Here is a 24,204-nt window from a genome sequence, read left to right as displayed (position 1 = left end):
GGAATTGAGAAACAACAGGTTCTCAGGACTTTGGTGAAGTTTACAATTCTAGGAAAAATAGCAAATAGACTCCTAAAATCATGAAATTTGGTGACAATTCACTTGGGTTGATTAACTTAATACTGGTAAAATTTAAGGATTTTTAGATGACCGGAAATACTTTTAAAAATTTACACAAGATAGACTATCAGAATAGGATACCGATAGGGTATTGTAACTGAGCCTGGTATTCTATGACTGAGACTGGGATATAATTATGAACCTAACTTCTAATCAAGCACAAGAACACCAAGCTAACAATTTGACAACTTATACTAATCTAATCAAGTAAGCACAAACAGGATAGTAAAGCTAACAGTAAGACTCAGGTAAATCAAGCAAGCACAGATTCACCTAAACTCTTACTACAAGTCCTTAATCAACACTTAATCAAGCACAAGATGCTATTAAGCCTGACTTACAACTACTCTTAAACTCAGAACATGTTGGAAGATTTAAGTGAGTTAAGACTCAGGTTTTTATTCATAAAAAACAAGCTGCCTATGAACAGCAGTCTGAAGGTCCTTATAGAGGCCTTGATATTAGGTTACAATTCGAAATGTGTCCATCCTAGGGCCAGGATCTCTTATAGGATAAGTACAAATGAAAGAAAATATTTTACAAACTGAAATTAAGAACGTAAACTAGTAAAAACAAGAGAAATGGGTAAAGTAAACTGAAACTAAGACAAAAAGGCAGTCTGTCTTTGGCTTCTTGTATGCAGGTTGATGTTGGTCTTCGCGGTTAGCTACAATGCTTCCAAAGTCAAGGCTTTTGAGAGGTTTTCGTGTCTTGCATTTAAGTGGAAACAGAGGTAATGGTCCTTTAAAAGCAGCCTCATAATTGCCTCACCAAAAAAAGGAAAGTATGCTTTATGCTTTTGTTGTTTATTCAACAACATGTGACCGGCTCTTGGAATTGTTTCTTGGACTGAATCTTGGCCTTGGCTTCGGTGTGGTCTGGACTTAGTTCAAGGGTCCCTCAGCTGGCCATAGTGGCAGCTGGTGGTTAGTTCTGAACAGGTACATTTGGCTTGGTAGGACTGGATTGATAGGAGCTGGGGCTTGTTACTTGTTATGGCTTGATGTGGCCTGGCCATGTCTCAGAGATTCCAGGCTGCGGTCTTCTTGATAGAGGCCATGACTAGGCTAGCCTAGGCTCATCTCAAAAATAGCATTGCCCTGGCCATTAGATCCTACTGCAAGAAGTTAAGTCAAAGGTATATTGGAATGCATGAGATTCTTGATCAAGTAGGCGAGGTGGACTATCGATTGGTCTTGTCACCGGTGTTTGATCGGGTGCATAATGTTTTTCATGTGTCTCAACTTCGGAAGTATGTGACTGATCCCTCTCATGTGCATGAGGTTGAACATATTGAGTTGGATGAAGCACTTACATATGTCGAAACACCGAAAGAGATCTTGGATCGAAAGGTGCGCAAGACAAGGAACGGCGAAACGGTGTTACTTAAGGTGTTGTGGTCTAATCAAAATGTTGAAGAAGCTACATGGGAAGTGGAGGAGGCAATGAGAGAGCGTTATCCTCACCTCTTTGATCAGGTATGGTTGGTTATGGGGTCGTAACCTTTTTATTTTAAGGGAACATAAGAGATAATCGCATGAGTTTTGGGACAGTTTTGGGTTGTTTATAAAGTTTTCGAGTCAGTTGTGGGTTGTCTTTTGAGTCGTGTTATGTTGTTTTTGTCTTGCGCTTGTTACGTTGGGATTGTGTTAGGTGGTTTTTGCGTTCGTGTCAGACATATGTGTGAACTTCGGGGACGAAGTTCGTTTTTAAGGAGGGAAGACTGTAATACCACAGGTTTCTGGCCATGGGATACTCGCTCGAGTAGGGCTAACTCGGCCGAGTAGGCTGTCGGGTGTGCTGAGGTTGGGTTCTGGAATGTCGGTACTCGACCGAGCGTGTTGGTAATCGGTCGAGTTGGGCGTACTCGGTCGAGTACATTGAGTACTCGGCCGAGTAACTGGAGTGACAGGTTAATTTCCGCGATTTTGATTAAAATAGTTGGAGGAGCATATAAAGGTGTGTTAACAGTTTCTTAATTAGTTCTTAATCATTCTCTTAAAAACATAAACTTCTAAGGCTAGATTCGCTCGATTGAAGGGTTTTTACATCTTTTGTCCACGTCGATTTCATCGCTAAGCATCGTACTCTTGTTATTGTTGTCATGTTGTAGTTGATAAACCCTAATCGGATTGATTGGGGGTTTAGGGTAGATTTTGATTTTATGATGTGGTTATAGGTGACGAGTTCGTAGAGGAGCCTTTCTTATTTGATTGCTTTCGTTGATTGGATTGCAAATAAGGTAGGGTTTTCCCTACTCAGTTGGCTGTGTAATTGGTTAAGTTGTTTGTGATTAATTGTTGGCATTTTATCTCATGTTTGGAATTGATAAAGGTTGTTTGGATTATACTATTGGTTGGTTGTTGTTGTGAGACCATGTTGGGAGATGATTCCAATCCCATGTTTGCCCCTTGTGACTCCTGTCACAAGGGGGATGTGCACATTATGGAGCTGGGTTCCCTCGTTGCGATGAGCGGAGCATAGGTGGTACGACTGCGGTCCACATTGACGGTCTGGGTTACCTGTTGCGATGGGTAACCTGGCAGGGCTACACATTTTAGTGTGTAGTCAGTTATTGGTGATTGTTGGAATTGGAGTATCGGTCTATTGTGTTGTTTGTTATTGTTTCTGCTGCGTATGTTTAATTTGGTTATACAGTTGACTGACCCCGTTTTATGTTTTTAAAGCTGTGGTGATCCATTCGAGGATGGTGAGCAGTTGACTTAGCAGGTGATGGATGTTGAGATAGCTCGCAAGATATGGATGGGCGGAGTCATACCTTGTTGCGTCGTTTAGCTGTAGCTGAGTTTAGTTTCATGACTTTTTGTTTTGGTTGTATCGTTTTGGAGTTTTAAGATTTGTAACCTTTTTATTTCAGTTGTTTTAATAAAAGTTGTTTCATTATGGTGTCAATGATGCGTACTACCTCGGAAAACCGAGATGGTAGCACCCTTATATGCTAAGGTCTTATATGCTAAGGTGGTCCTTGGTAAGGCATTTTGGTATATGGGGGTGTTACAATAAGGCCCTATTCTTTTGGACTTAAAGTTGCTGAACTGAACAAAACTTATAGGAACTTAATTTTTCTGAACTGAATTTAATTTTTGCTGAACTGAACTTAATTTTGATGAAGTTTTTTGAACTTAATTTTGTTGAACTTAACTTAACTTATAGGAGCTAAACTTAATTTTTCTGAACATAACTTATAGAAGCTTAACTTAATTTTTCTGAACTTAACTTATAGGAGCTTAACTTTTCTGAATTGAAAGAATCTTATCTTAAATTAACTTAATTTAATTTCACTTAATACTACTACTACTACTTATACTAATAATAATAATAATAATAATAATAATAATAATAATAATAATAATAATAATAATAATAATAATAATAATAATAATAATAATAATAATAATAATAAGGAGGCCTTTAGGGAGATGAGTGTAGTCGTTGTAAATAGAGAGGATTGTGACAACGTGAGGCTGTGGATAGTAAATAGGTAGATGAGTGAAGCTTTTGTTTTTAATGAGTGGGGGATAGGTAGTGTGCGGTAGAAATTAAATGTTTTTTTATTTTTTATTTTAGTTATTATAAAACATAGGATAATAATTAATCTCGGATTGTTTTTAGAATCGATTTGAATGAAAATCGTATCATTTTTTTAAAACTCGTCAATATAATAAAACTTTTAATTTTACTTAACTTTTAGAGCTTAAGTTTTCTAAACTTAATTTTCCTAAGCTGAACTGTTCTGAACTTAACTTAATTTACTAAACTTAACTTGAAGAGAGTGACGTTAAGACTAACTAATTGTACTAGCGCTTTAGGATGCTCCCTTGGCTAATACAACTACTAAAATACATTTGCTGGTGTGGAGTTGTCTTTTATTGGGGTAGCCTGGTAGCCGCCAGGTAAAGGAAGAGGTTTATATTCCGGAGTTGAAAGATCAGTTAGAATTTTAAATTATTTTTTTTCCAAATTAGGCGATTTTCACTAATTATTTAACGAAATGGGTCGAATCTCAAACTAATTACCCAAAATAGGTCCACGTCATACCCGAAGCTAGGTTCGTATCTAATTCGCCATCTCAGTCAGCGGCCAAGCCCAAAGTGTAACCAAACCTAACTTTTGCGGTTAATAGCATGCAGGACCAAATCGCCAATGCGGCGTGCGACCTCGCCAAACAGCACGGCGGCTGTGAGTCCATTATGGTGGTGGTTTTTGCCAAATTTTGTAAAGCCTCTCAGATCCGAAATGCCATGGGGCTGGCGATTTGGTCTGATAGTCGTCAGCTCCCTTGGCGACTTCCTTCTTTCTAAAATGCGGGAAATAAGACTTCGACACAAGTCGCCACCCTCCCTAGCGACTTTACCCTCACACTAGCTTCGTCAATACCAAGCCTACGTGGACTCATTTTCGACAATTAATTTAAAAGTCGACCCATTTTAATAATTAATTAGTGAAAATCACCTATTTTGGAAAAAAACTCTAGAATTTTTGTATCGAGGGTGATGGTAGACAAAGTCATAAGTACCCTCCTCTTTGTGTGGTAAAACCGTAAAACCACTTCATAAATGCGGCTTTACTCCTTACCAATTTTAGAGATTCCAATTGCAGGGGAACCCTGTTTTGCTTATAAGTAGGTCATTATAATATCTTACACTAACTTTTAAAATGTTTAGGCATTAGCTTAGAAAATGGTTCATAAATCAGGTTGTATGATTCGAATGCGTAGTTTCCTCCCTTTAAAGAATCATGAAGAATTAATGGAAGTAGCTTGAGACTTGCTTAGATGAACAGGTTATATAATAAGTAAAAAGTATGACTAAATTATTTCTGGAAATATTGAGATACAAAGAATGAATTAATATTAGGCCGTATTAGACCTTGCATTTACTAAGCTCATATGTCTTAGGGTTTTGATAGGGTTTTATGTATTCCCGTCTTCCGTTATGTATTTAGCATTACGTTTATGCAATGAAATACAACATAATACACTTCAATCACATTCTATATCTTAACATGGTATCAGGTTATTGTTTTTCATCCAAAACCTAAACACGCTTCCGCCCCCTCCCCCCCCCCTTTTTCGTCTTCTTATTTCGTCGTTTTCATTATCAATGTCGAAACCAGAGGGTGATATTTCTGCCACCACCTCCTCCATTGATCTCATGTCTCCCTTCTACCATGGTATTCATGATATCCCTAGCCTCGTTCTTATGGATATAAAACTCGGTCCTGATAATTATGAGGAATGAAGTCGGTCTATGAAGATGTCGCTCAAGTCGAGACGCAAATTTGGCTTCTGCAACGGCTCTATTGATAAGCCGACTGATTTAACTCTCCTTGGAGAATGGGAGGTTATTCATTGTACTAGTGTTCAATGGATTATGCGCACCATCGATCCTTCTATTAAAAGTAGCATTTCCTACATTGAAGATGCTCGTCTCCTATGGGACGGTTTAGCCGAACGATTTTCCACTGTGGATGGCTCGAAGATCCATGCTCTGAAATCCGACGTCCATGATTGCAAACAGGAGAAAGATAAGTCTGTGACCTCTTATTTTGGTAATTTAAAATCCCTTTGGGATGGCCTCGCCAATCACGAACCACCTTTTGCTTGTTCCTGTGGTCGGTGGACTTGTGGTATCACGAAAAATGCTCTTGCTCGACAAGACTCAGAATGTCTCCATAAATTTCTCATGGGTCTTGGCCAGTCTATTTATAGCAATCTTCGCTCCCAATTACTGTCTCTCGAAACTCTCCCAACTCTCAATCGCGTCTTTCAGTTAACTATTCAAGAAGAGCGATTGCAGGGTGGGATTGGGTCTCTCGCAGAACCGGCTGACATGGCCGTGTTTTTTGTCCATCATGGATCCCAAAATACTCCTGCCCCCACTATCATTTGGAGAGCTCTCCGGGACCTTGAGCGATAGGAACGTCGAAAGCTCACTTGCACATATTGCACTGGTACTGGACACAAGTTTGCTTCTTGCTTTATAAGGACACAGAAATTCCCCGAATGGTGGGGAGACCGTCCTCGTACTATTGAAGAACTGCGTGCTCGTGCTAGGAGTACTACTGGGGCCACGGTTTCTACCTCTGCTCGTGTTAATGCAGCCGTAGCAGGCCCTTCTTTGTCTTCCAAAGATAGACTTTCTGGTATGTTTTCTTCCGACTTGATAATAGACACCGGTGCCTCACACCATGTTACCGGAGATGTTACGTGGCTTACCAATACTTATTCTATTTCGGCCTGTCCAATTACACTTCCTAATGGATGTCTGTGGACATGGCCCACCTGCACGCCCAACCGAACTGTGGACATACAACGGTCTTTTGAAAGCCACACTCGGCGGCGTAAAAATGCTTTCGATCGGATCGTTTTAGATCGGTCGGTTTCATCTCGGTAAGACTCTCGAAACGATTAGACATGTTCGGAGTTGCCACCAAGCATTTGTGGGATGCCTGGAACCCGTTCGAAATCCATTTTATATCTCGGTCAAATCGAAGCACAAAGCAGCGTTTGACATAGGTACTAAAGATAAGGAAATTGTCCCTCTTTAGCATCCTATCTCTAGAATGACTCTCGTACGCCCTGGATAAGGTCGTCCACTATCCAAAGTTTCTGAGTAAGAGGTGAAGGTATGTATTGGGAAGCCCTTTAATCAGACACCCAATCCCGCCCGCGTTAGCGGCCTCTACTGATCGATCTTGGTTGGTTGAATGCAAAAGTTGATAAAATGGTTTAAATGCATGAATGCGGATCCAATAATTTAAACCTAACATGTGAGAGCTTTCTATGTCGGTTGATTTAATCCAAGTATCAAGTATAAGATGTCGAGTTGGATTAATGATTGATTTGCATGCAAGACGGAAATTAAACATCCATTTACCGTATTAGGTTTAGGGTGCATAACATGATCCATTTGTCTTAGTAAAGTGTTTTGCAAATACGATTTCGAATAGTCATCAGATCCGTCTAATATCTGGGCTAACAGGAGTAGGGATCGTCCTAGACTAATGCTGGAAGGGAACAGGTCCTGTACCATACGGCTACATGAGGCGCGAGCCAGCCGGCGGTGTAAGGGGCCTCTCCCTGGTTTTGGAAATGAGAAACGGAGGGCCTGTTTAGGCGCGGGTTAGCCAACGGTTTATGTACCGTGTTCTGACTTTTTAGAAAACGTTATATAACGTGTTGAAAAATGGGTATTTGAACCCGATTAAATTTGAAGGGGTCGTTTAGACCGCATTTGTTAATTTGAAGAACTAGACTCGAATAATCATCATTATCTTGATAATATTCGGTGTCGAGTTCGGTTTAACAAACTTGACATTAATAGTTTTGAAAGTAATTATGGACTAATTGTTTTAAGTCCATTTGAATATAATCAGTCGATACTCATCATCGTACCCGGGTTAAAATCCGGCATGGTATGTAGAACCAAGGATGACTTTGTGTTGGTGACTAATATGTTTGTTTTTAGAAATGCAAAGAAATGAAATAAAATGTTTTAAAATACATTTTAAATGTTATTAACCAAATATTATCACCGAAACATGGATTTAACCGTCATGGTATATGGAACCAAGGGTGAAAAATGCTTTATGGTTAAAACAAATGAAATAAAAAGAAAAGGGTTCGAAAGTATTTGGAATGGTAAAGACCGATTACAAATGTGAAAATGGATTAAAGGGAAATGACGAGAACAAACACGGTTGATCTCTGACCTGGACACCCCATTTAGGCGCGGGTAAGCTGGCGACCTAAGGGGCTTCTGTCTCAGGCCAAAAATCAGTTTTGGCTCGTTTATTCCATGTTTTGGTTCATGTTATGCACGTTTTAGCATGTTATAGTCATAAAACAAATGAAAACATAATAAAAGTGGATTTTTATACCCTCATACTTACATGTTTGGTTATGGCGAGTGACCGACGTAAGTGTAATAACTCGTTTGGTCGGAAAAAACCCGGTTTAAAACCGTTTTGGTAAGTAAAAAGAGTGTTTTAGGATTAGTGACTGTGTAGTGGTCGAAGTGGTCGGTCAAGTGATTTAATGCACGATGACGGTACCAAACAATGTGTAAGGCTTGTATTTACGATCGGTAGGTCGTAAATACGCGTCAGATTGTGACTTAAGAAGTCGAGTCGAGAATTTTAAGGGAGAAAAGAGGGGCGGACACTCGCGTAAGTCTCAAATGGGGGGGCATTTGAGGGGTATTTATAGGAGAATGAGTGGTTGTGTGAGTTTTGAGCGACGTGGCCACTTGGGCTGCTTAAAGAGGGGCGAGCCACGTCGCGATTCTTCGAGGTGAGTTGTCGCTTTCACACAAATGCAATCATGATTTGTTCTATCCTAGGTTTTGTAGTCACATGTTTGGTACTTGACCATTCATGAATCCGGGAAAACTTAAGGTAGAAGGTTTGAAATATTTTGTTTTTGGTGGTTGACTCGGTTTGACTCGTTGTTGGAGTCGGGATTTGAATTTTTGAGTCGGTTTTTGGTCTAGTGTCGGTTTTGACTCTATTTAGTGTCATTGCGACCCCGTCGTCGTGCATTAAACACTCCAGGTATTTTTGAAATGTTTTGAAATGTTTTTTTTTTCGAAATCGTTTTAAGTTTTCCGATGTAAAGTTGTACACAAACTGTCGATCAAACGTCGCGATTCCAAAGCATGTTGTAGTTCGATAATCATCGGGTGTTTGTTGGAGTCTCGCAGATCTGGGTATCTCAGCCCCACTTTGACCGAGGCTTGGACAGGGCGAAAGTCAAAGTAGAGCCCCCAGGTCAATCGAAGATTACAACCTGGAGACCCAAGCGACGTCGAGGCGGCTCGAAAGGATTCGGGCCAAGGACCTGTCGTCAGGAAGGGCGACGCCAAGGTGACTCGCGGGTACGAGCCAAGGACCTGTCGTCGGGAACAGTTTAGAGTCTGTCGACTATCCGTGCGGGTCATTTAAAATCCGTTAGACTACGTAAAAGGCTCGCCAGCCATAAGAAGGAGTCATACCGGAGGCATCTTCGGATATGTCCTTGCGCGCTTACGGATAAAGGCTCACCAGCCATTGTAAGGAAATGTACCCGAGGCATCTTCGGGATGTGTCCTTGATGTGCTTGCGGACAAAGGATCGCCAGCCATTGTAAGGAAATGTACCCGAGGCATCTTCAGGATGTGTCCTTGAGTGTTTGCGGAGAAAGGCTCGCCAGCCATGGTAAGGAGGTAAGGAAATGTACCAGAGGCATCTTCGGGATGTGTCCTTGAGGTGTTTGCGGACAAAGGCTCGCCAGCCATGGTAAGGAAATGTACCCGAGGCATCTTCGGGATGTGTCCTTGAGGTGTTTGCGGACAAAAGCTCGCCAGCCATGGTAAGGAGGTAAGGAAATGTAACCGAGGCATCTTCGGGATGTGTCCTTGAGGTGTTTACAGACAAAAGCTCGCCAGCCATGGTAAGGAAATGTACCCGAGGCATCTTCAGGATGTGTCCTTGAGTGTTTGCGGACAAAGGCTCGCCAGCCACGACGGTCGGTTAACGGACCGTGAGCATAGCCGCGTCAAATGGGCTTGTTTTGAAAGTAGCGAACTCATGATGCCGTTGTGAAAATAGTGAAGTCAAATTTTTACTATCACTGTTTTCGAAATGAGCGGGTTCCGCGAGGAAGCCTCCTGCTGGTATAGTGAATTTGGAATATTCACCATTCGTCGTTCTTCTTTGAATTTGAAATGGCGGTTTCGATCACCGTTTGTTTGAATTTTAAAGGAAATAAAAAATTTTAAATCTGCTATACGTTTGAAGTGACGGTTTATGTGCCGCCGTTGACATTTGATGGAAATAGTGAATTTGGAATCTTCACTATTAATTGAAGTGACGGTTTATGCGCCGCCGTTGACATTTGATGGAAATAGTGAATTTGGAATCTTCACTATTAATTGAAGTGACAGTTTATGTGCCGCCGTTGACACGTGTGGTGAAAGTAGTGGAATTTAATTTCCAACTATTATTTTTGAAGATGACGGTTTTAATTGCCGTCGTTTGAAATTTGAAGAAATAGCGGATTTTGGATTCTCGCTATTAGTTTTGAAATTTTTGAAGGAAAATAGTGAATTTTGATTTCACCATTATTTTTGAACTTGCCGGTTTTGATTGCCGTTTGTTTGAAATTTTCGAAAATAGCGAATTTAAATTTTCACTATTTGTTTTTATCTTTGAGAAAACGACGACCTTTAATATCGTCGATGAAAACTTCGAAGTTTAATATGTGAAATTGGGCCAAAGCCCAAATTTCGGTGAAAAAGCAAAGGGACGCGTGATTGAGGCGCGAGCCCTCTTGCGAATCAAAGGGGCTTCCCTTTTTTCTGAAAAGACGCGAGTCCAGGCTGCATCTCATTTCCATTTCGTCTTCTTCACATTTCGACAAAAAACAAGCTAAGACCGCCATTGTTGGACCTTCTAGCTCGCTTCCAATCGTGCCATTAACAACAATGTCATCCCAAGGTATGCATTCCCTCATGAATTCATTTAAATTTGTTGATCTTTAGCTTGATTGAATTAGGGCGGAATTTTACCCTAGAAAATCGAATTGGGCGTTTTTGAATGAGCCCATTTCGATTGAAATTGATGCTTGCATTAGGTTAGAAACCTGTTTAGGAGTATAGGGGTGCTTTTAGTTTGCATTTTGGTCCCCGTTCCCACTCCCTATGCTCGAAAAACGTGAGTGAGGTGAGAAACTGTCTCATTTCGCAATGCCAAGTTTATTTGTTTGGATAGTGGGTCCCACTAGGTTGCATTGTAGTCGGGAGAGACCATATTTGCCATTATGGACCTTTGTTGGGTATTGTGGGCAAAATTTGGAATTTTTGCCTTTTGTGACGGTCTTATGTCTGACAAAATAAGCGTCTGTTTGAGCTTGAATTGAGTCAGTTTGTCTTGAAATGGACCTCATTGGTAGTTTAGGTCGCTTTGAGGCGTGATAAAATCACGTTTGCCTTTTTTGCGGTTGTTTTTGAATTTTGACCGGCTTGTGCTCAAATTGGCGCATGAATTGCCTCTTCGAGCCGTAGAAAAATACCCCATTATGTCGGGAATGCATTTTGGTTTGTTGGAGGACCTTGTGTGGGTCTTGGAATGCCGTTTTTTTTTGTGATATTTTTGACTCGTCTTTTGCTTGAAAAGAGGGGCGAGTCATTTTTGTGCGTTTTTGTTTTTGTGAATGGTTTTGTTTGTTTTGCTTTTTTTTTTTTTTTGGATTTGTCCATTTCATGCCGTCGTAATGCCGAAATTTCGGCTGACGTTCTTTGTTTATTCTTTTGATCGCAGGGTACCAATTGGGACCTACGGGGTCCGTCGTGGAGGATGATCCTGGAGGGGAAGAGACGACTGTTTTTTGTTACAGGCTTGGTTGTGTTTCTTCCTGGCGGCCTTTGCCCGGTCAATGATCTGGTATCGATCGTTGGTCGTTGTCTACGGAGGTCCGGATGTCCGATGAGTGGGGTTCAGTACGAGTGTGTTATCCCATGTTGCTGCTTTCGATCGCTGTTGAATTTAGCTGAGTGGGGTTCAACATCGGGGTAGCATCCGTTGTCCTGATCCCTTTTCACCCTTGAATTCTGATGATTGGAGGCCAACGTCGGGGTAGTGCGCTGAGCTATGATACTTGGTTATCGCGTCGTCCAAAATCTGCAAGGCATCATTTTTCTTTTTGTCGTGGAGCAGGAACGAGGTATTAACGTCATGGTAACCACCTCTGCTTCCGTTGTTGCTCCTCCGTTCCTTATGTTGCTCCGTCTGTTTGATAGGATAGAGAGTGCTTAGTTCGGTAGGTGGCGGATAGCCCCCAGTTCGTTGTTTTAGGCCAGTGTCTGTATGATAGACGGTTGTTTTAGGCCAGTGTCTGTATGATAGACGGTAGTTTTAGGCTAGTGTTTGTATCAAACGTATGTGGACGCATTTTGTGTATATGTGTTTTTGGATTGTGGTTTATTTTGTGGATTTTGGCTTTTTGTGTTGTGTTTCGGAGGAGCACTGTCGGCTGTCAATTCTCCTTTTGCTTTGCACTAGTTCCTGCATCGTTAGTGTAAAAAACAGGCAACAGATGGCACGTATACATAGATGTAAACACGTAAAAGCATTTGAACAAAATTTAACCAAGATGACTCAAAGTGAAATTTGAAAACTCCGCGACAAGTCGTCACGTTCGGAATTCAAAAGGAATTGATTTGAAAATTTGAGCAATTATCTCGTGTCATGAATTAAATTGCATTGAAATTATTGAAATTGATTTGTGACTCGAAAAAATTTAAACCCAAATCGTCAGGAAAGAATTTTAGAAAAGATTTTTACGAGTATATTTGATTTTTGATTTTTTTGAGGTCAAGACTCGAATTTGTGAGTGCTTGAATTTTGAGGGAAATTGACGCTGTGTTATCAATTTTCGATTTTTATTTTGATGGAAAATTGCGAAAAAACGAAAAATTTTCGGAATTGCGGCTGACATGGAAACGATCCATCGCGGATCGGGGCAACTAGCCCTTCCCCCCTTAAAAAAAAGGAAAGAAAAATCCTTATGTTCAAAGCTGCGTCATGGAAACCGTGTCGGATTTCGTAAAACGCGAAAACAAGGTAATGTGAGTGTGAGGAAACACAAAATGTCCTGAATCATCCTGAAGAGGCGCGAGCTTCCTGGCGGGAGGTTTTAGGTGTCAGGAGAAAACACAAGTTGAAAGAGACAAGTGAACAACGGGAATCCTGGGGAAGCCTCAAAGAGGCGCGAGGCTCCTGGCGATGGAAGCCAGCTTTCCTCCTTTTCTGAAAAAACGCGATGATCATTTTGTATAAATAAGGACTTTTGCGTTTCATTATTTCATCATCCGAAACACAAAATTATCTCTACAAAACCTCTTCTTCTTCCACAAAAAAATATTTCATGGATGCTTTTGAGAACGCATTGCGACAATGGTGCCTGGATTTGTCGCCTGCCGAAAAGTATCAACTCGTTTGCATGGGAGTTGGTCAATTGTTGGTGCTTCGTCAAGTCAAGGTGCAACCTTCATTTCTTGAAGCATGTTCTCGGTTTTGGGATTCGAAACATCACGTTTTCGTTTTCCCGAAAGGTGAGCTTTGTCCTCTTGCCGAACAAAGTTGGAGCCATTGGTGGGTGGCCGGGTTGTGTTCCGGTGCTTCCTTTGACTCGGTTGTGCTACAAGGAGAAATTCTGTTCCATGTTGGGCTTGTCAACAAGCCTAATCAACTTTTTTCTTGCTCCACATGGTGTGGACATGTTGGCTCTTATCAACATCTTTTCAAACCGATTAGATGCTAATGTCTCGGAGGTGGCTAGGAGAAGGGCTCTTGCATTTTGCCTTGTCCATGTGTACCTCTTTGTTGATGTCTTGAAGAAGGAGGGGCCAAAATGCAATGGTAGCATGACCCTTATTCATGTGATTGAGCAAATGGACCATGGTAGAGATCCATCATGGTTGGTGCTTGGAGAGATTATCCAAGCTTTTGACAAGGAAGGCTCTTGTGGAGAAGTTCCCTCATTTGGGTCCCCAAGGATCCTTCAAGTGTGGCTATTGGAGAGACTAAGGTATGTGGAGCCTCCAGTTCATTCTTCTTCTTATTCCTTCCGTCATCTTACCATAAGGAAGAAGTTGTACCCGGATAGTTTCGCTTCCACCGAGGCTTATTGGGCCGCAAGATTGGTGGAGGAGGGTGGTCCTCATATCCGTTGGGTGGTGCCGTGGTGGCACTTGAGGTCCTTCACGGGGTTGTCCGCTTCGGGTGGTAGTCCTCGTTCTTTGATGGTGGTGGGTTTGAAGGTTGTTTCCTTCATTTATCCCGAAAGGCTCATGAGGCAAATGGGGCTTCAACAAAAGGTGCCCGCTCAAGATACTCTTGTCCAAGAGAATGTTTTTTGGAACTCCGAGCTTGTGGAGGTCTTTGAAAGGTGGTGGGCCACTCGGCCGCTTTGGGAGGTACCAAACCCCGTTGGCACGACATGGGTGACTCCCGCTTATGTTAAGTGGTCAAGAGCTCCGTCCTTGGAAGAGAGGTCCAAATTTCGTAAGGACGAGGTTGTCGACTTGAAGTATCGGGAGGTTGGCAAGGCCAACCGTGCCTTCTTTGAGGAGTATGTTGATGGAGCTACCCCCGATGTGATGAGACAATCGAAGAGGAGGAGTTCCAGCCCCAAGAATATGGTGGGCCGTGCATTGGCTCGTCTTGGGTCGAATATGGGGTCTTGTGCTAGACCGGAGGCCGTCGCCGTCTTAGATCCGTTCCGAGGAGGAAATCCATGCTAGGCGGGCCAACAAGAAGAACAAGGGGAAGATGTACCCCGAAGGGAGAGGCAAGGGTAAAATGGAAGATTGAAGACCTCCATTACCCGCTTTATTATTATTTTGTAGTAGTGTTGTGAATATTTTATTATGTTGTACTAGCTAGTTATTGTGCGTTTTGTGCTAGTTTTATTATGTGAGGTATTTTAGTTGACACCTTAGCTTTGACAAGTTGTAGACTCTTCGAGCTTTATTTGTAATTGTAATCCCTCCCATTATTAATTGAATAAGAGGATTGTTCGTGTCGAAAATTGTGAACGCTCGTTTCTTCCATCCATTTTGTAAAGGCAATTCGATTCGGATCGTCTTAAACATTTGCACTTGGGAAAGTGGTATTTTTGGGAAGGGAGAAAGGCTACTTTTTGTATTTTTGTGGGAAAGGGAATGGTTTTCCCTTTCTTTTTTGATGGGGATGATGTTTTGTATGTGGGTGATGTTGTTTTTTTTGTTTATGGGGATGGTTGTATCCTTCTTGTGTAAGAAAGGACTGCCTACGTATCCACCTGAAAGGTGAAATCAAACCATGATCGTAGTTCGAAATGTTTTGTAAATTTGATTGGGTTTTGTGGTTGTATCCCTCAGGCATAAGACGTACTGCCTACGTATTCACCTGAAGAGGTAAAATCAAACCATGATCGTAGTTCAGGGGTTTTTGTTTTTTATTACAAATGGATGTTGCCTTTGACATATCAAAGGACATTTGAAACGGGCAAGGTGCCGCAGCTTAGACTCGATAAAACATGCAATTTCAAATCAGAACACGTTGAGGAACTTGACTTGAAAAGGGTTGAGGTGGTTGCTAGTTGCAAGACTAGGCTTAGGCCGTTGGTCGCTATGGTTTCAAGGGTAGTATTGAGTTGGTCCAGGTTGGTCGGGTTTGTAAAGTCCTCCCCGTCTAGGTCACTCAGTCTCACTGCGTCCTCCGAAAGTATTTTCTTGACCAGGTATGGTCCGGCCCAGTTAGGTTTGAATTTTCCCCTCGGATCGACGGTTAATGGTGCTCGAACTGACTTGAGGACCAAGTCGCCCTCCTGGATGTTTCTGGGTTTAACCTTCTTGTTGAATGCCCGTTGTATACGTCGTTGGTATAGTTGGACGTTGTGTAAGGCGTTGAGTCGCTGTTCGTCTAGAAGAGTGAGTTGTTCGTACCTTCGACGGGTCCATTCCGCCTCAGGGACTTGACTCTCCAGAAGAATGCGTGGGGAAGGGACCTCTAACTCTATCGGTTGGACCTTCTCCATACCGTATGTTAGGTAGAAGGGTGTGGCGTCTGTCGGTGTTCGGATGGAGGTTCGGTATCCCCAGAGCGCGAATGGGAGCTTGCTCGGCCAATCACGGTAGTTGTCTTGCATTTTCTTTATAATGGTGACAAGGGCTTTGTTCGCTGCCTCCACCGCTCCGTTAGTTTGGGGACGGTAGGGGGATGATCGATGTTGTTTGATCTTGTATTTGTCCAGCAAAGCTTGAGTTTCCGCCCGGAAGTGAGAGCCTTGATCGCTGATGATTTCATGGGGTACCCCATATCTGCAGATGATGTTGTTTTGAATGAACTTGGCCACTTGTTTGGCGGTCAAGATTGCATATGACTGCGCTTCCACCCATTTGGTGAAGTAGTCGATGGCGACGAGCACTACAACAAATTGTCACTTGCGCCACGAATTATGCCACGGGAATTTATAACTCGTGGCTAAATTCTTCTTAGCCACGGGAAAAACTTATTCATTATTTTGGAAAAAAATTTATGCCACGGGATAACTTTTCCCGTGGCAAAAAGTCACTTACGCCACGAATTAGGCTACACCCGTGGCAAATAATCATTTTAGCCATGAGCTATGTCACACCCGTGGCGAAATTTTATTTAGCCACAAAATGTTCCGTGGCAAAAAAATTTTTAGCCACGAACTATCAACACCCGTGGCGAGTATCTTTTCCGACTTAAATTAAGATATTTTCATGTTAAGGCAAACCAAAAAAATTGCTTGCTTTAAAAATATACAAAATCTGAATGAAATTTAATCAAATATAAATAATATGAAAATACATTTAAATATAAAATTTTGGAAACACTTTTTTTAACTTAATTAATATTTTTTATTATTTTATTTACTTTAATAAGCAATTTTAAAATTTTATAAACTTATGTGTAAGCAAAGAAAAGTTTATCGTCTAAATTTTTTCATTTCTTGCAAATCACAATTATGCTTTATATGTTTTTCAAAACATTGATAATTTAAGAATTTTGTTTTAATATACTCTATTTGATCCGTTCCAAAGGTAACATAGAGGAAAATGGAGTATTTAAGAAAAAGGTGGAAAAAGTAACGGTAAATAGGGGAAAAAAATAGGTGGGCCACATAATTGTGGGTTTAATTGTTGGATGGTATGTGGATATGTAATGACATTTTGTGTAAATATGAAATGGATATAAGGACAACTTGGTAATGTTGTAGGCCAAATAAGGTATGTTACCTTTGGTGTGGATCATTCATTTTAAATGTTACATTTGGTGTCGATCGGAGGGAGTATAATTTTGTTTATTAAAGTCATGAATTTCTAGTAATTTCTTTTACTTTTTTTAATTAAATCTTTATAATTTTGAATAAAAATCTTAAATGATCGTATTACATTTAAAGACATACCATATCAATTAAATAAATAAGTTATTTACCATCTATCTAAGAGAAATCTAAAATTAATATATTGTCAAACCGTTTCATTCGAAATTATATTTACAACTTTATTTGTAAGATATTTATAGAAAAATTTGAATTTGATATAAAATTCAACTTGTTGAGGAAAAAAATCAGGAAAATTTTTTTAAGAGTAAAAAAGAAACAACAATTAGATTACAAAATTGATTAAATAAAATAAATGCGCTAAGAAATAAAAGTAAAAAAAATGATCTCACACAAATCAATTAAGAAAAGAACATATTGGAAAAATTATCAATATAAAAATTCAATATGGAAATATTTTTCATTGAAAATGAGCGCATCACAGGGAAAATATAGAAATAATGATAATTTAAAGTCACATGTGCCAATAATGTGAAAATTTTGAGAAAAGAAACAATAAATCATAACAAAGGGAAATCAGTTTAGAAAAATAAGCTATTCTGTTGCACGACAGCCTTTTTCGTGTTTTCTGGGTAAAAAGTGACTACTTTTGGTTATTAGCGACCATTTTGAGGAAAAAAACTTTAATTATAAAAAGTGGTCGTTATTTTACAAAAATATGGTCACATTTTTCATATCGCAGGTACGACGGTCATACTATAGAATTTGCATAGAAAAATAAACAAAAAATCGAGTACAAGAGAAATAAAGTAAAAATGTCGATAAACTAAAGAAATAAAAAAATGTTAGGAAAACAAGATTAAATTTACTTTTTGGAGAAAATAGTTTTGCTGACTTCAACAAAAAAATTACGTCAAAATCATTAGTCGGGAGGTTAACATCGAAATTTGATTGTTTTGGCCAAAATAATGTTTTTCTCACAAGAATTTGTAAATCATGTTACATTTTTATAATTAAAAAGTACTAAAGGTAAGTTTTGAAAGAAAAAAATAAACTTAAAAGGATTCAAAGTGATAATTACATCAACAAAGTTAACTTTGAATTTCGGTAGCACATCAAAAGAACTCTACTGTTAAGCGTGCTCAGGTGATATTAGAAGGATTCCTACCCCGAAGCCTCTCAGATTAGATGCACCATCGAAGTATAGGTCCCATGCGTCGGAGTCGGCATAAAGGATATCTTCGTCAGGAAGTGACCATGTGTCGGTCGTTGGGTCCTCGTTGACAGGATTCTCCGCTAGGAAATCGGCGACTCCTCTTCCCTTGATAACCTTGAAGGGTACAAACTTGAGATCAAACTCGGATAGCATGAGTGTCCACCTAGACAGCCTTCCGTTTAGTACGGGTTTGTCGACCATACTAGGGCAAGGCATGTCTTCTCCAGTTGGGTATACCTCGTCTCATACTCAATGAACTTTTTGCTGATGTGGTAGATGGCCCGTTCTTCGTTGCCGACTGTTTGTGCTAACATTGCTCCCATGGCTGTGTTGGTAACAGTCAAGTATAGGGATAGGGGAATCCCCGGTTGAGGTGGCATGAGGACAGGAGGTTTGGATAGGATTTCCTTTATCCTGTCGAAGGCCTTCTGACAGTCGTCGTTCCAATCGGTGTGATCGGAGGCGCGAAGCTTTTTGAATATTGGTTCACAAATCATAGTGAGCTTGGCAATGAAGCGGCTGATGTATTGGACCTGACCGAGAAATTCCCGAATCTCCTTCTCGTTCTTAGGCAGAGGCATTTGTTGAAGGGCTTTGATTTTGGTTTGATCAATCTAAATGCCTCTTTTGCTGACGACATGTCCCAAGAGTTTTCCGGAGGTGACCCCTAATGCACACTTCTGAGGATTTAGTCTCATGTTATATTTCCGCAGACGAGCGAAGAATTTCCGGAGGGCACTGATGTGGCCGTCCTGTTCTTTTCATTTGATAATCATGTCATCGAGATATACCTCTACCTCCTTGTGCATTATATCGTGTAGGAGAGTGGTAGCGGTTCTTTGATAAGTTGCTCCAGCGTTGATGAGGCCGAAGGGCATGACCGTGTAGCAATATGTACCCCATTGTGTAGTGAATGCTGTCTTGTACTTGTCTTCCTGAGCCATTTTAATCTGGTTGTACCCAGCATACCCGTCCATGAAGGATAGGAGAGCATGCTCGGCAGTATTGTCCACCAGAATGTCAACATGTGGCAAAGGGAAGTCGTCCTTTGGGCTAGCCTTGTTCAGATCCCTGAAGTCGACGCAAACCCGAATTCTTCCATCTTTCCTTGGTACGGGCATAATATTGGCCACCCAATCAGAGTATTCAGACACTTTGATGAAACCAGCCTTGAACTGTTTGTCCACTTCTTCCTTGATTTTTAGGACCCATTCAGGACGCATCCGGCGTAGCTTCTGCTCCACAGGTTTAGCTCCGGGTTTAATGGGTATCCGGTGCTCTGAAATTTCTCTGTCAATCCCAGGCATGTCTCTGTAAGACCAGGCGAACACGTCCTTGTATTTGTGGAGGAGATCAATGAACTGTTGTCTTTTCGAGGGGTCGAGGGTTGTCCATATCCTAAGTTCTTGAGGTGTGTTATCGGTTCCTACGTTAATAGGTTCGGTCTCCTCAATGATGGGGGTTCTGGTTTCCCGTTTGTCATGTTCTTTGGCTAGGTGAGGTGGGTAATCACTCAAGTCAAATTCCTCATAGTCATTCAAAATTGCATTGCAGTTAAAATGAGACGAGTCATAACCAAACATAGCGTTCATTAAGTTGACACGAGCGAAAAGCTCGGAGAGGAAAGACATCTCGTGGTTAGTCAGAGGCGACAAAACAGAAGAAGGTAGCCCCTGGAACAGGCTCCAGGTTGTCACCTTTTATGGGACGGGGGGTGACCCTAGTAGACTCAGCCTCTGAATCAGCCACGACTTTGTGATAAAACAGTGGGAAGGGGACCTTGACTGGGACATCAGAAGTGTTAGGAGCTACGACAGACTCTGATTCCGACTCAGACTCAGATTCAGGTTCTTCTTCGCTTCCCTCCTTGGACATAGGGCCTTCTCCAGTTGTGATTTTGAGAATGCGGCCTTGGCGATCGGTCCACTTGACGGTTTTCCTCCAGCCTTGTGTAGCTTTCTCCGGGTCAGTGTCGGAGATCAAGGCGGTGGGATCAAATTGGTTGTCCTTCAGGGCGATGTTGATAATGTCATCATAGTCGAGGTGCTTAATGTTATCTTCCCCAAAGAGGAGAGTGACAGCTTGTCCGTCGAGGCTGGTGACGGCTTAGACTCAGTTGATGCAGCTTCTATGTTGTCAGGGATGAAGTAGCAGTCCTGGAAGGCTTCCATTCCCGGGTACCTAGCCCTGGCCACAAAGTCATAGATTGGCTCCGAAAAGCCATGGTAGAGCTCAGATTCCCCCTCGGGGACAAAGTATCCGTTGAGGGTGGGATGATAGGGACGGAGGATAACTCCATGCTTCTTGCGCGTTCGAATTAGGAGGTTCATCTCCCAGATATCCTCATCGGTAGGTTTATATCCCAGTCCAAAGGGAATGTTGGGGACCTTAGCCTGTTTCAAGGGAGGCAATGGGTCCTTCAGTGGATTGAGCGGCAAACCCGGGAAGTAACCCTGACGCATCATGATACGGTTGACTGTGAGGTTGGCGAACGGGTCACAATCAGAGGGTGTTGATTCATCAGTTATGGCGTTCACAGCTTGGAAACCCCACATTTCTTTATCATTCTCCTCAATGGCTTGGGAGGCTATTCCCTTTCTCATGACAGCTTTGATCGGGGAAGCAGGAATTGTGATTTTTTTCCCGTTGAAGGGGACCCTGATTTTCTAGTGGAGAGTCGAGGTAACTGCCTTGACGGCGTGAATACAGGGACGTCCCAAGAGCATATTGAAAGAGGCGTCGATGTCGACCACCTGAAAACTGGTTTGTCTTTCCAGTGGTCCGGTTGACAAATGACAGTGATGAGCCCTGCGACCTTACGACGAGTGCCGTCGTAGGCGCGTATTCCTTGATTTGTCGGGACCAAATCAGCTTCCCTAATACCCAGATTGTGAGCAGTCTTGAGAGGAATGACATTCATCGCGGATCCGTCATCCACGAGGACCATGGGTACATTTTTCTTGAGGCATTGTACGGTGATATACAGGGCCAGGTTATGATTGTCTCCGAACGGAGGGATATCCTCGTCGGAGAAGACGACTGGGTTGTTCAGATCAGGGGCGTCCCTTGTCATATGTGCCACTATTTCTTCAGGGGAAGAGGTTGAGGGCACTGTTAACTTTCCCAAAGCCTGTAGCAGAGCCTGTCGATGCTCAACAGATGTTGCGATTAGTTGCCAGATTGAGATTTCAGCCTTTGCCTTCTGAAGCTGTTTAAGGATTGAATTCTCAGGAGCCCTTAGTTGAGTGTCCACCTCTGGGACGACTTGGTCATTCGTTGTTGAAACGACCGTTGGATTGTTCGGGTTCTGATAGGGACGTCCGGACCGGGTGAGGTGTCCGATCTATTTCGCTCGTTTCTCTTTCCCTGGGATGATATAGACATCCTCAACATCATCTCTCCAGATGCCAATAATTTCGGAGTCTCGAGGGTACCTTGGAGGGGTATTCCTCGGTGGGCAGTTCTTGTGAGGGATATTTCTAAGAGGGTGGTTTTTATGGGGGTAGTTATTGTGAGGGTGGTTATTGTGAGGGTGATTTTCGTGAGGTCTATGCCAGAATGGTCACGGGAGCAATCCATCCTGATGTGGGTAGTTTTGAATGCTTGGGGAATTCTCCCTCGGGTGCGGTGGTGGAGGATTAAAGATGAGTCGTCGGTAGGCGTCGTCAAGTCGGGTGATTCTCTTGGAGAGGCTGGCTATGGCCTCCTCAACTTGTTGGAACATAGTGAGCATAGTGGCAGCACTGAACACAAACACTCCGTCTAAAGGATCTTTTTCCAAAGCATTCACCTCGTCATCAACTGGCAGGATGAGGTGAGAGGAGTCTAAAGTCGGCTCATCGTCAGAGATGGCGTGGATTCCCAGAGGGTTTGTTTTGTTGTTTGGCTTAGTCGGTGGGGGTAAAAGAAAATCTCCTTTCTCAATCATGTCTTGGATGATGTGCTTGAGTTTGAAGCAGGTTTCGGTATCATGCCCTTTCCCCTGATGGTACTGACATTAGGCATTGGGGTTCCAGAACCGGGACTTCTTGGCATCGGTCGAATCCGGGGTGGGTCCGATCGGTTGTAACTTCCCCTGGTCCATGAGCCTCTTCAGGGCACTTGCATAAGTCGACCCTATGTTGGTGAACACTCTCTGGGGGCGCTCAGTTCTCTTAGCAGATGGTTCGAAGAGGTTAACCTCATCGATCTTGTTCGTCTGGCCGTAAGGGCGAGATCCGGCTGAGGTGGATACTTGGTAGCCTATGCCAGTGGTCTTGGCAAAGACACCCTTTCGGAGGTCATCTACAATACGTGTCCCCAAAATCTGCAGGTCTTGGAAGGTCTTAATATTCTGATACCTCAGTAGGTTGGCATAAACTGGGCGGAGATTGTTGCTGAACTTTTCCACCAAAGTTGATTCACTTGGCTTACGGACCAGTTGAGTACTCACCCTCCTCCAACGGGTTAAGAACTCAGTGAACCCTTCCTTATCGTTCTGGGTTAGCACCTCGAGAGTATGGGTATTAGCCTAGATTTCGACATTGTCGGCATATTGTTTGGCAAACTCGACTGCGACCTCATCCCAAGTAGTAAGGTTTTTTGGGTCAAGGGAGTAGTACCATTGGCGAGGGATCGGTTCCAAGGAGGATGGGCAGATCCGGGTGAAGAGTTCTTGTTTGACCCCTTTAATGGCCATGTAGTCTTTGAAAGAACGGATATGATTGAGCGGGTCCTCCACTCCTTTGAACTTAGGCACATCAGTTAGGGTGAAGTTGTCAGCTAATTGATCCCCAACAGGTTCGAACCTTCGGTGGTTCTCAGGATGGATATTGTTACCCCGGGCTAGGAGCTGTTCTTCCAAAAGCTTTAGCCTCTTCTCAGTTTCAGTCAGAGGTGGAGTATTATGTTCTCTAGTTTCCTTGTTCTCCAGGGCGTCGATACGGGTCTCGACGCGATCCAGGGTGACCTTAAGAGCGGTAAGCAGGCTGGCTAGCTGATCAGTCGTGACATTTCTGTTGTTATCATTGTTGTTAGATGAAGCTGAAGACGGGACCATGTCTCTGAGGCAGAAAAACGGCTCACATTACAACTCAATCCGACACGGTTCCAAGACCGAACGCAGATAACACAAAGGACGAGACAAAGATTAGACTCAACAAGACGAGGGTGACCGTGTGTGGTTCCTCGGTGCTGACTCAATTTATGACGTGACGGTGTTTGACCGAACCTTTGACACGAGTCCAACGTAATGGCGTGACGCCATTGGACGGGTCTCGTGGTGAGACGACTCATAAGTAAAGACCCATAAGTACGTTTGCTTTGACTCGATAGACACGAAGCGGAATTGGAATGGTGGACTGAAGTTTTCGAAAATAGAAATTTTCAAACAGATTCATCTGTCGATTTAATGGATGGCTTCCGAAGTCGATCAGTTGAAAGGGGTTGTCTTAAGTTTATATTCAAAAGACGGTTTTGAGTTTGAATCGGCTCGGAAAAAAGTGTATTGTCTCCCAAGACGGTTTTGAAATTCAAAATTGTATGTTTTGAAAATCGAGTTTGAAATGTTTGAAGAGGTCTCGGGGATGGTGCATGGTCCTCGGGATCCCGAAAGTGTCTCGAGAAAAGGGTGTGTGCTTTTCTCGGGTTTTGAAAGAGTCATTGTCGGCGCAAAACGGGTTAAAGTCCGTGTCTAGACGCGGCGATTAATGACGTAAAAAGGTGATTCGAAATGGTTGTAGAAAACCGGGTTTGAAAATCGTCATTACGACGGCCTAGAAAGGCGTGTTGAAATGGTTATAAAAACCGGGTTTGAAAATCGTCATTACGACGGCCTAGAAAGGCGTGTTGAAATGGTTATAAAAAACCGGGTTTGAAAATCGTCATTACGACGGCCTAGAAAGGCGTGTAACGGTCGGCGAAAGACCGAGGTTTGAAACAGCCATTATAACGGCGCAAAAAGATGATTTTGAAAGTTTGAAAATGACACGGTAGGACTTATGATCAAGTAGCACATAAGCACTCACAGTTTCAT

General features: G+C 42.3%; 2 protein-coding genes across 2 annotated transcripts; both read left to right on the top strand.

The window, feature by feature from the left end:
- Nucleotides 1–1,268: 1,268 nt before the first annotated feature.
- Nucleotides 1,269–3,412, top strand: LOC141631055 (uncharacterized). Its single transcript, XM_074443777.1, has 2 exons — nucleotides 1,269–1,598; nucleotides 3,365–3,412. Exons 1-2 carry the CDS (start codon nucleotides 1,269–1,271, stop codon nucleotides 3,410–3,412), a joined length of 378 nt encoding a protein of 125 aa, XP_074299878.1.
- Nucleotides 3,413–5,396: 1,984 nt separating this feature from the next.
- LOC141631054 (uncharacterized) lies at nucleotides 5,397–6,059 on the top strand. Its single transcript, XM_074443776.1, has one exon. It carries the CDS (start codon nucleotides 5,397–5,399, stop codon nucleotides 6,057–6,059), a length of 663 nt encoding a protein of 220 aa, XP_074299877.1.
- Nucleotides 6,060–24,204: the final 18,145 nt, after the last annotated feature.

The sequence above is a fragment of the Silene latifolia genome, chromosome Y (assembly GCF_048544455.1).
Source record: "Silene latifolia isolate original U9 population chromosome Y, ASM4854445v1, whole genome shotgun sequence".
In the NCBI taxonomy this organism is placed as follows: domain Eukaryota; kingdom Viridiplantae; phylum Streptophyta; class Magnoliopsida; order Caryophyllales; family Caryophyllaceae; genus Silene; species Silene latifolia.
Note: the sequence above shows the minus strand (reverse complement) of the source record. Positions and strands in the feature narration are given on the sequence as shown.

Coding starts and splice junctions, on each gene's coding strand:
- LOC141631055 (XM_074443777.1), top strand. CDS start 1,269: ATGCATGAGATTCTTGATCAAGTAGGCGAGGTGGACTATCGATTGGTC. Junction 1,599..3,364: donor ATCCTCACCTCTTTGATCAG/GTATGGTTGGTT, acceptor CTTAACTTATAG/GAGCTTAACTTTTCTGAATT.
- LOC141631054 (XM_074443776.1), top strand. CDS start 5,397: ATGTCGCTCAAGTCGAGACGCAAATTTGGCTTCTGCAACGGCTCTATT.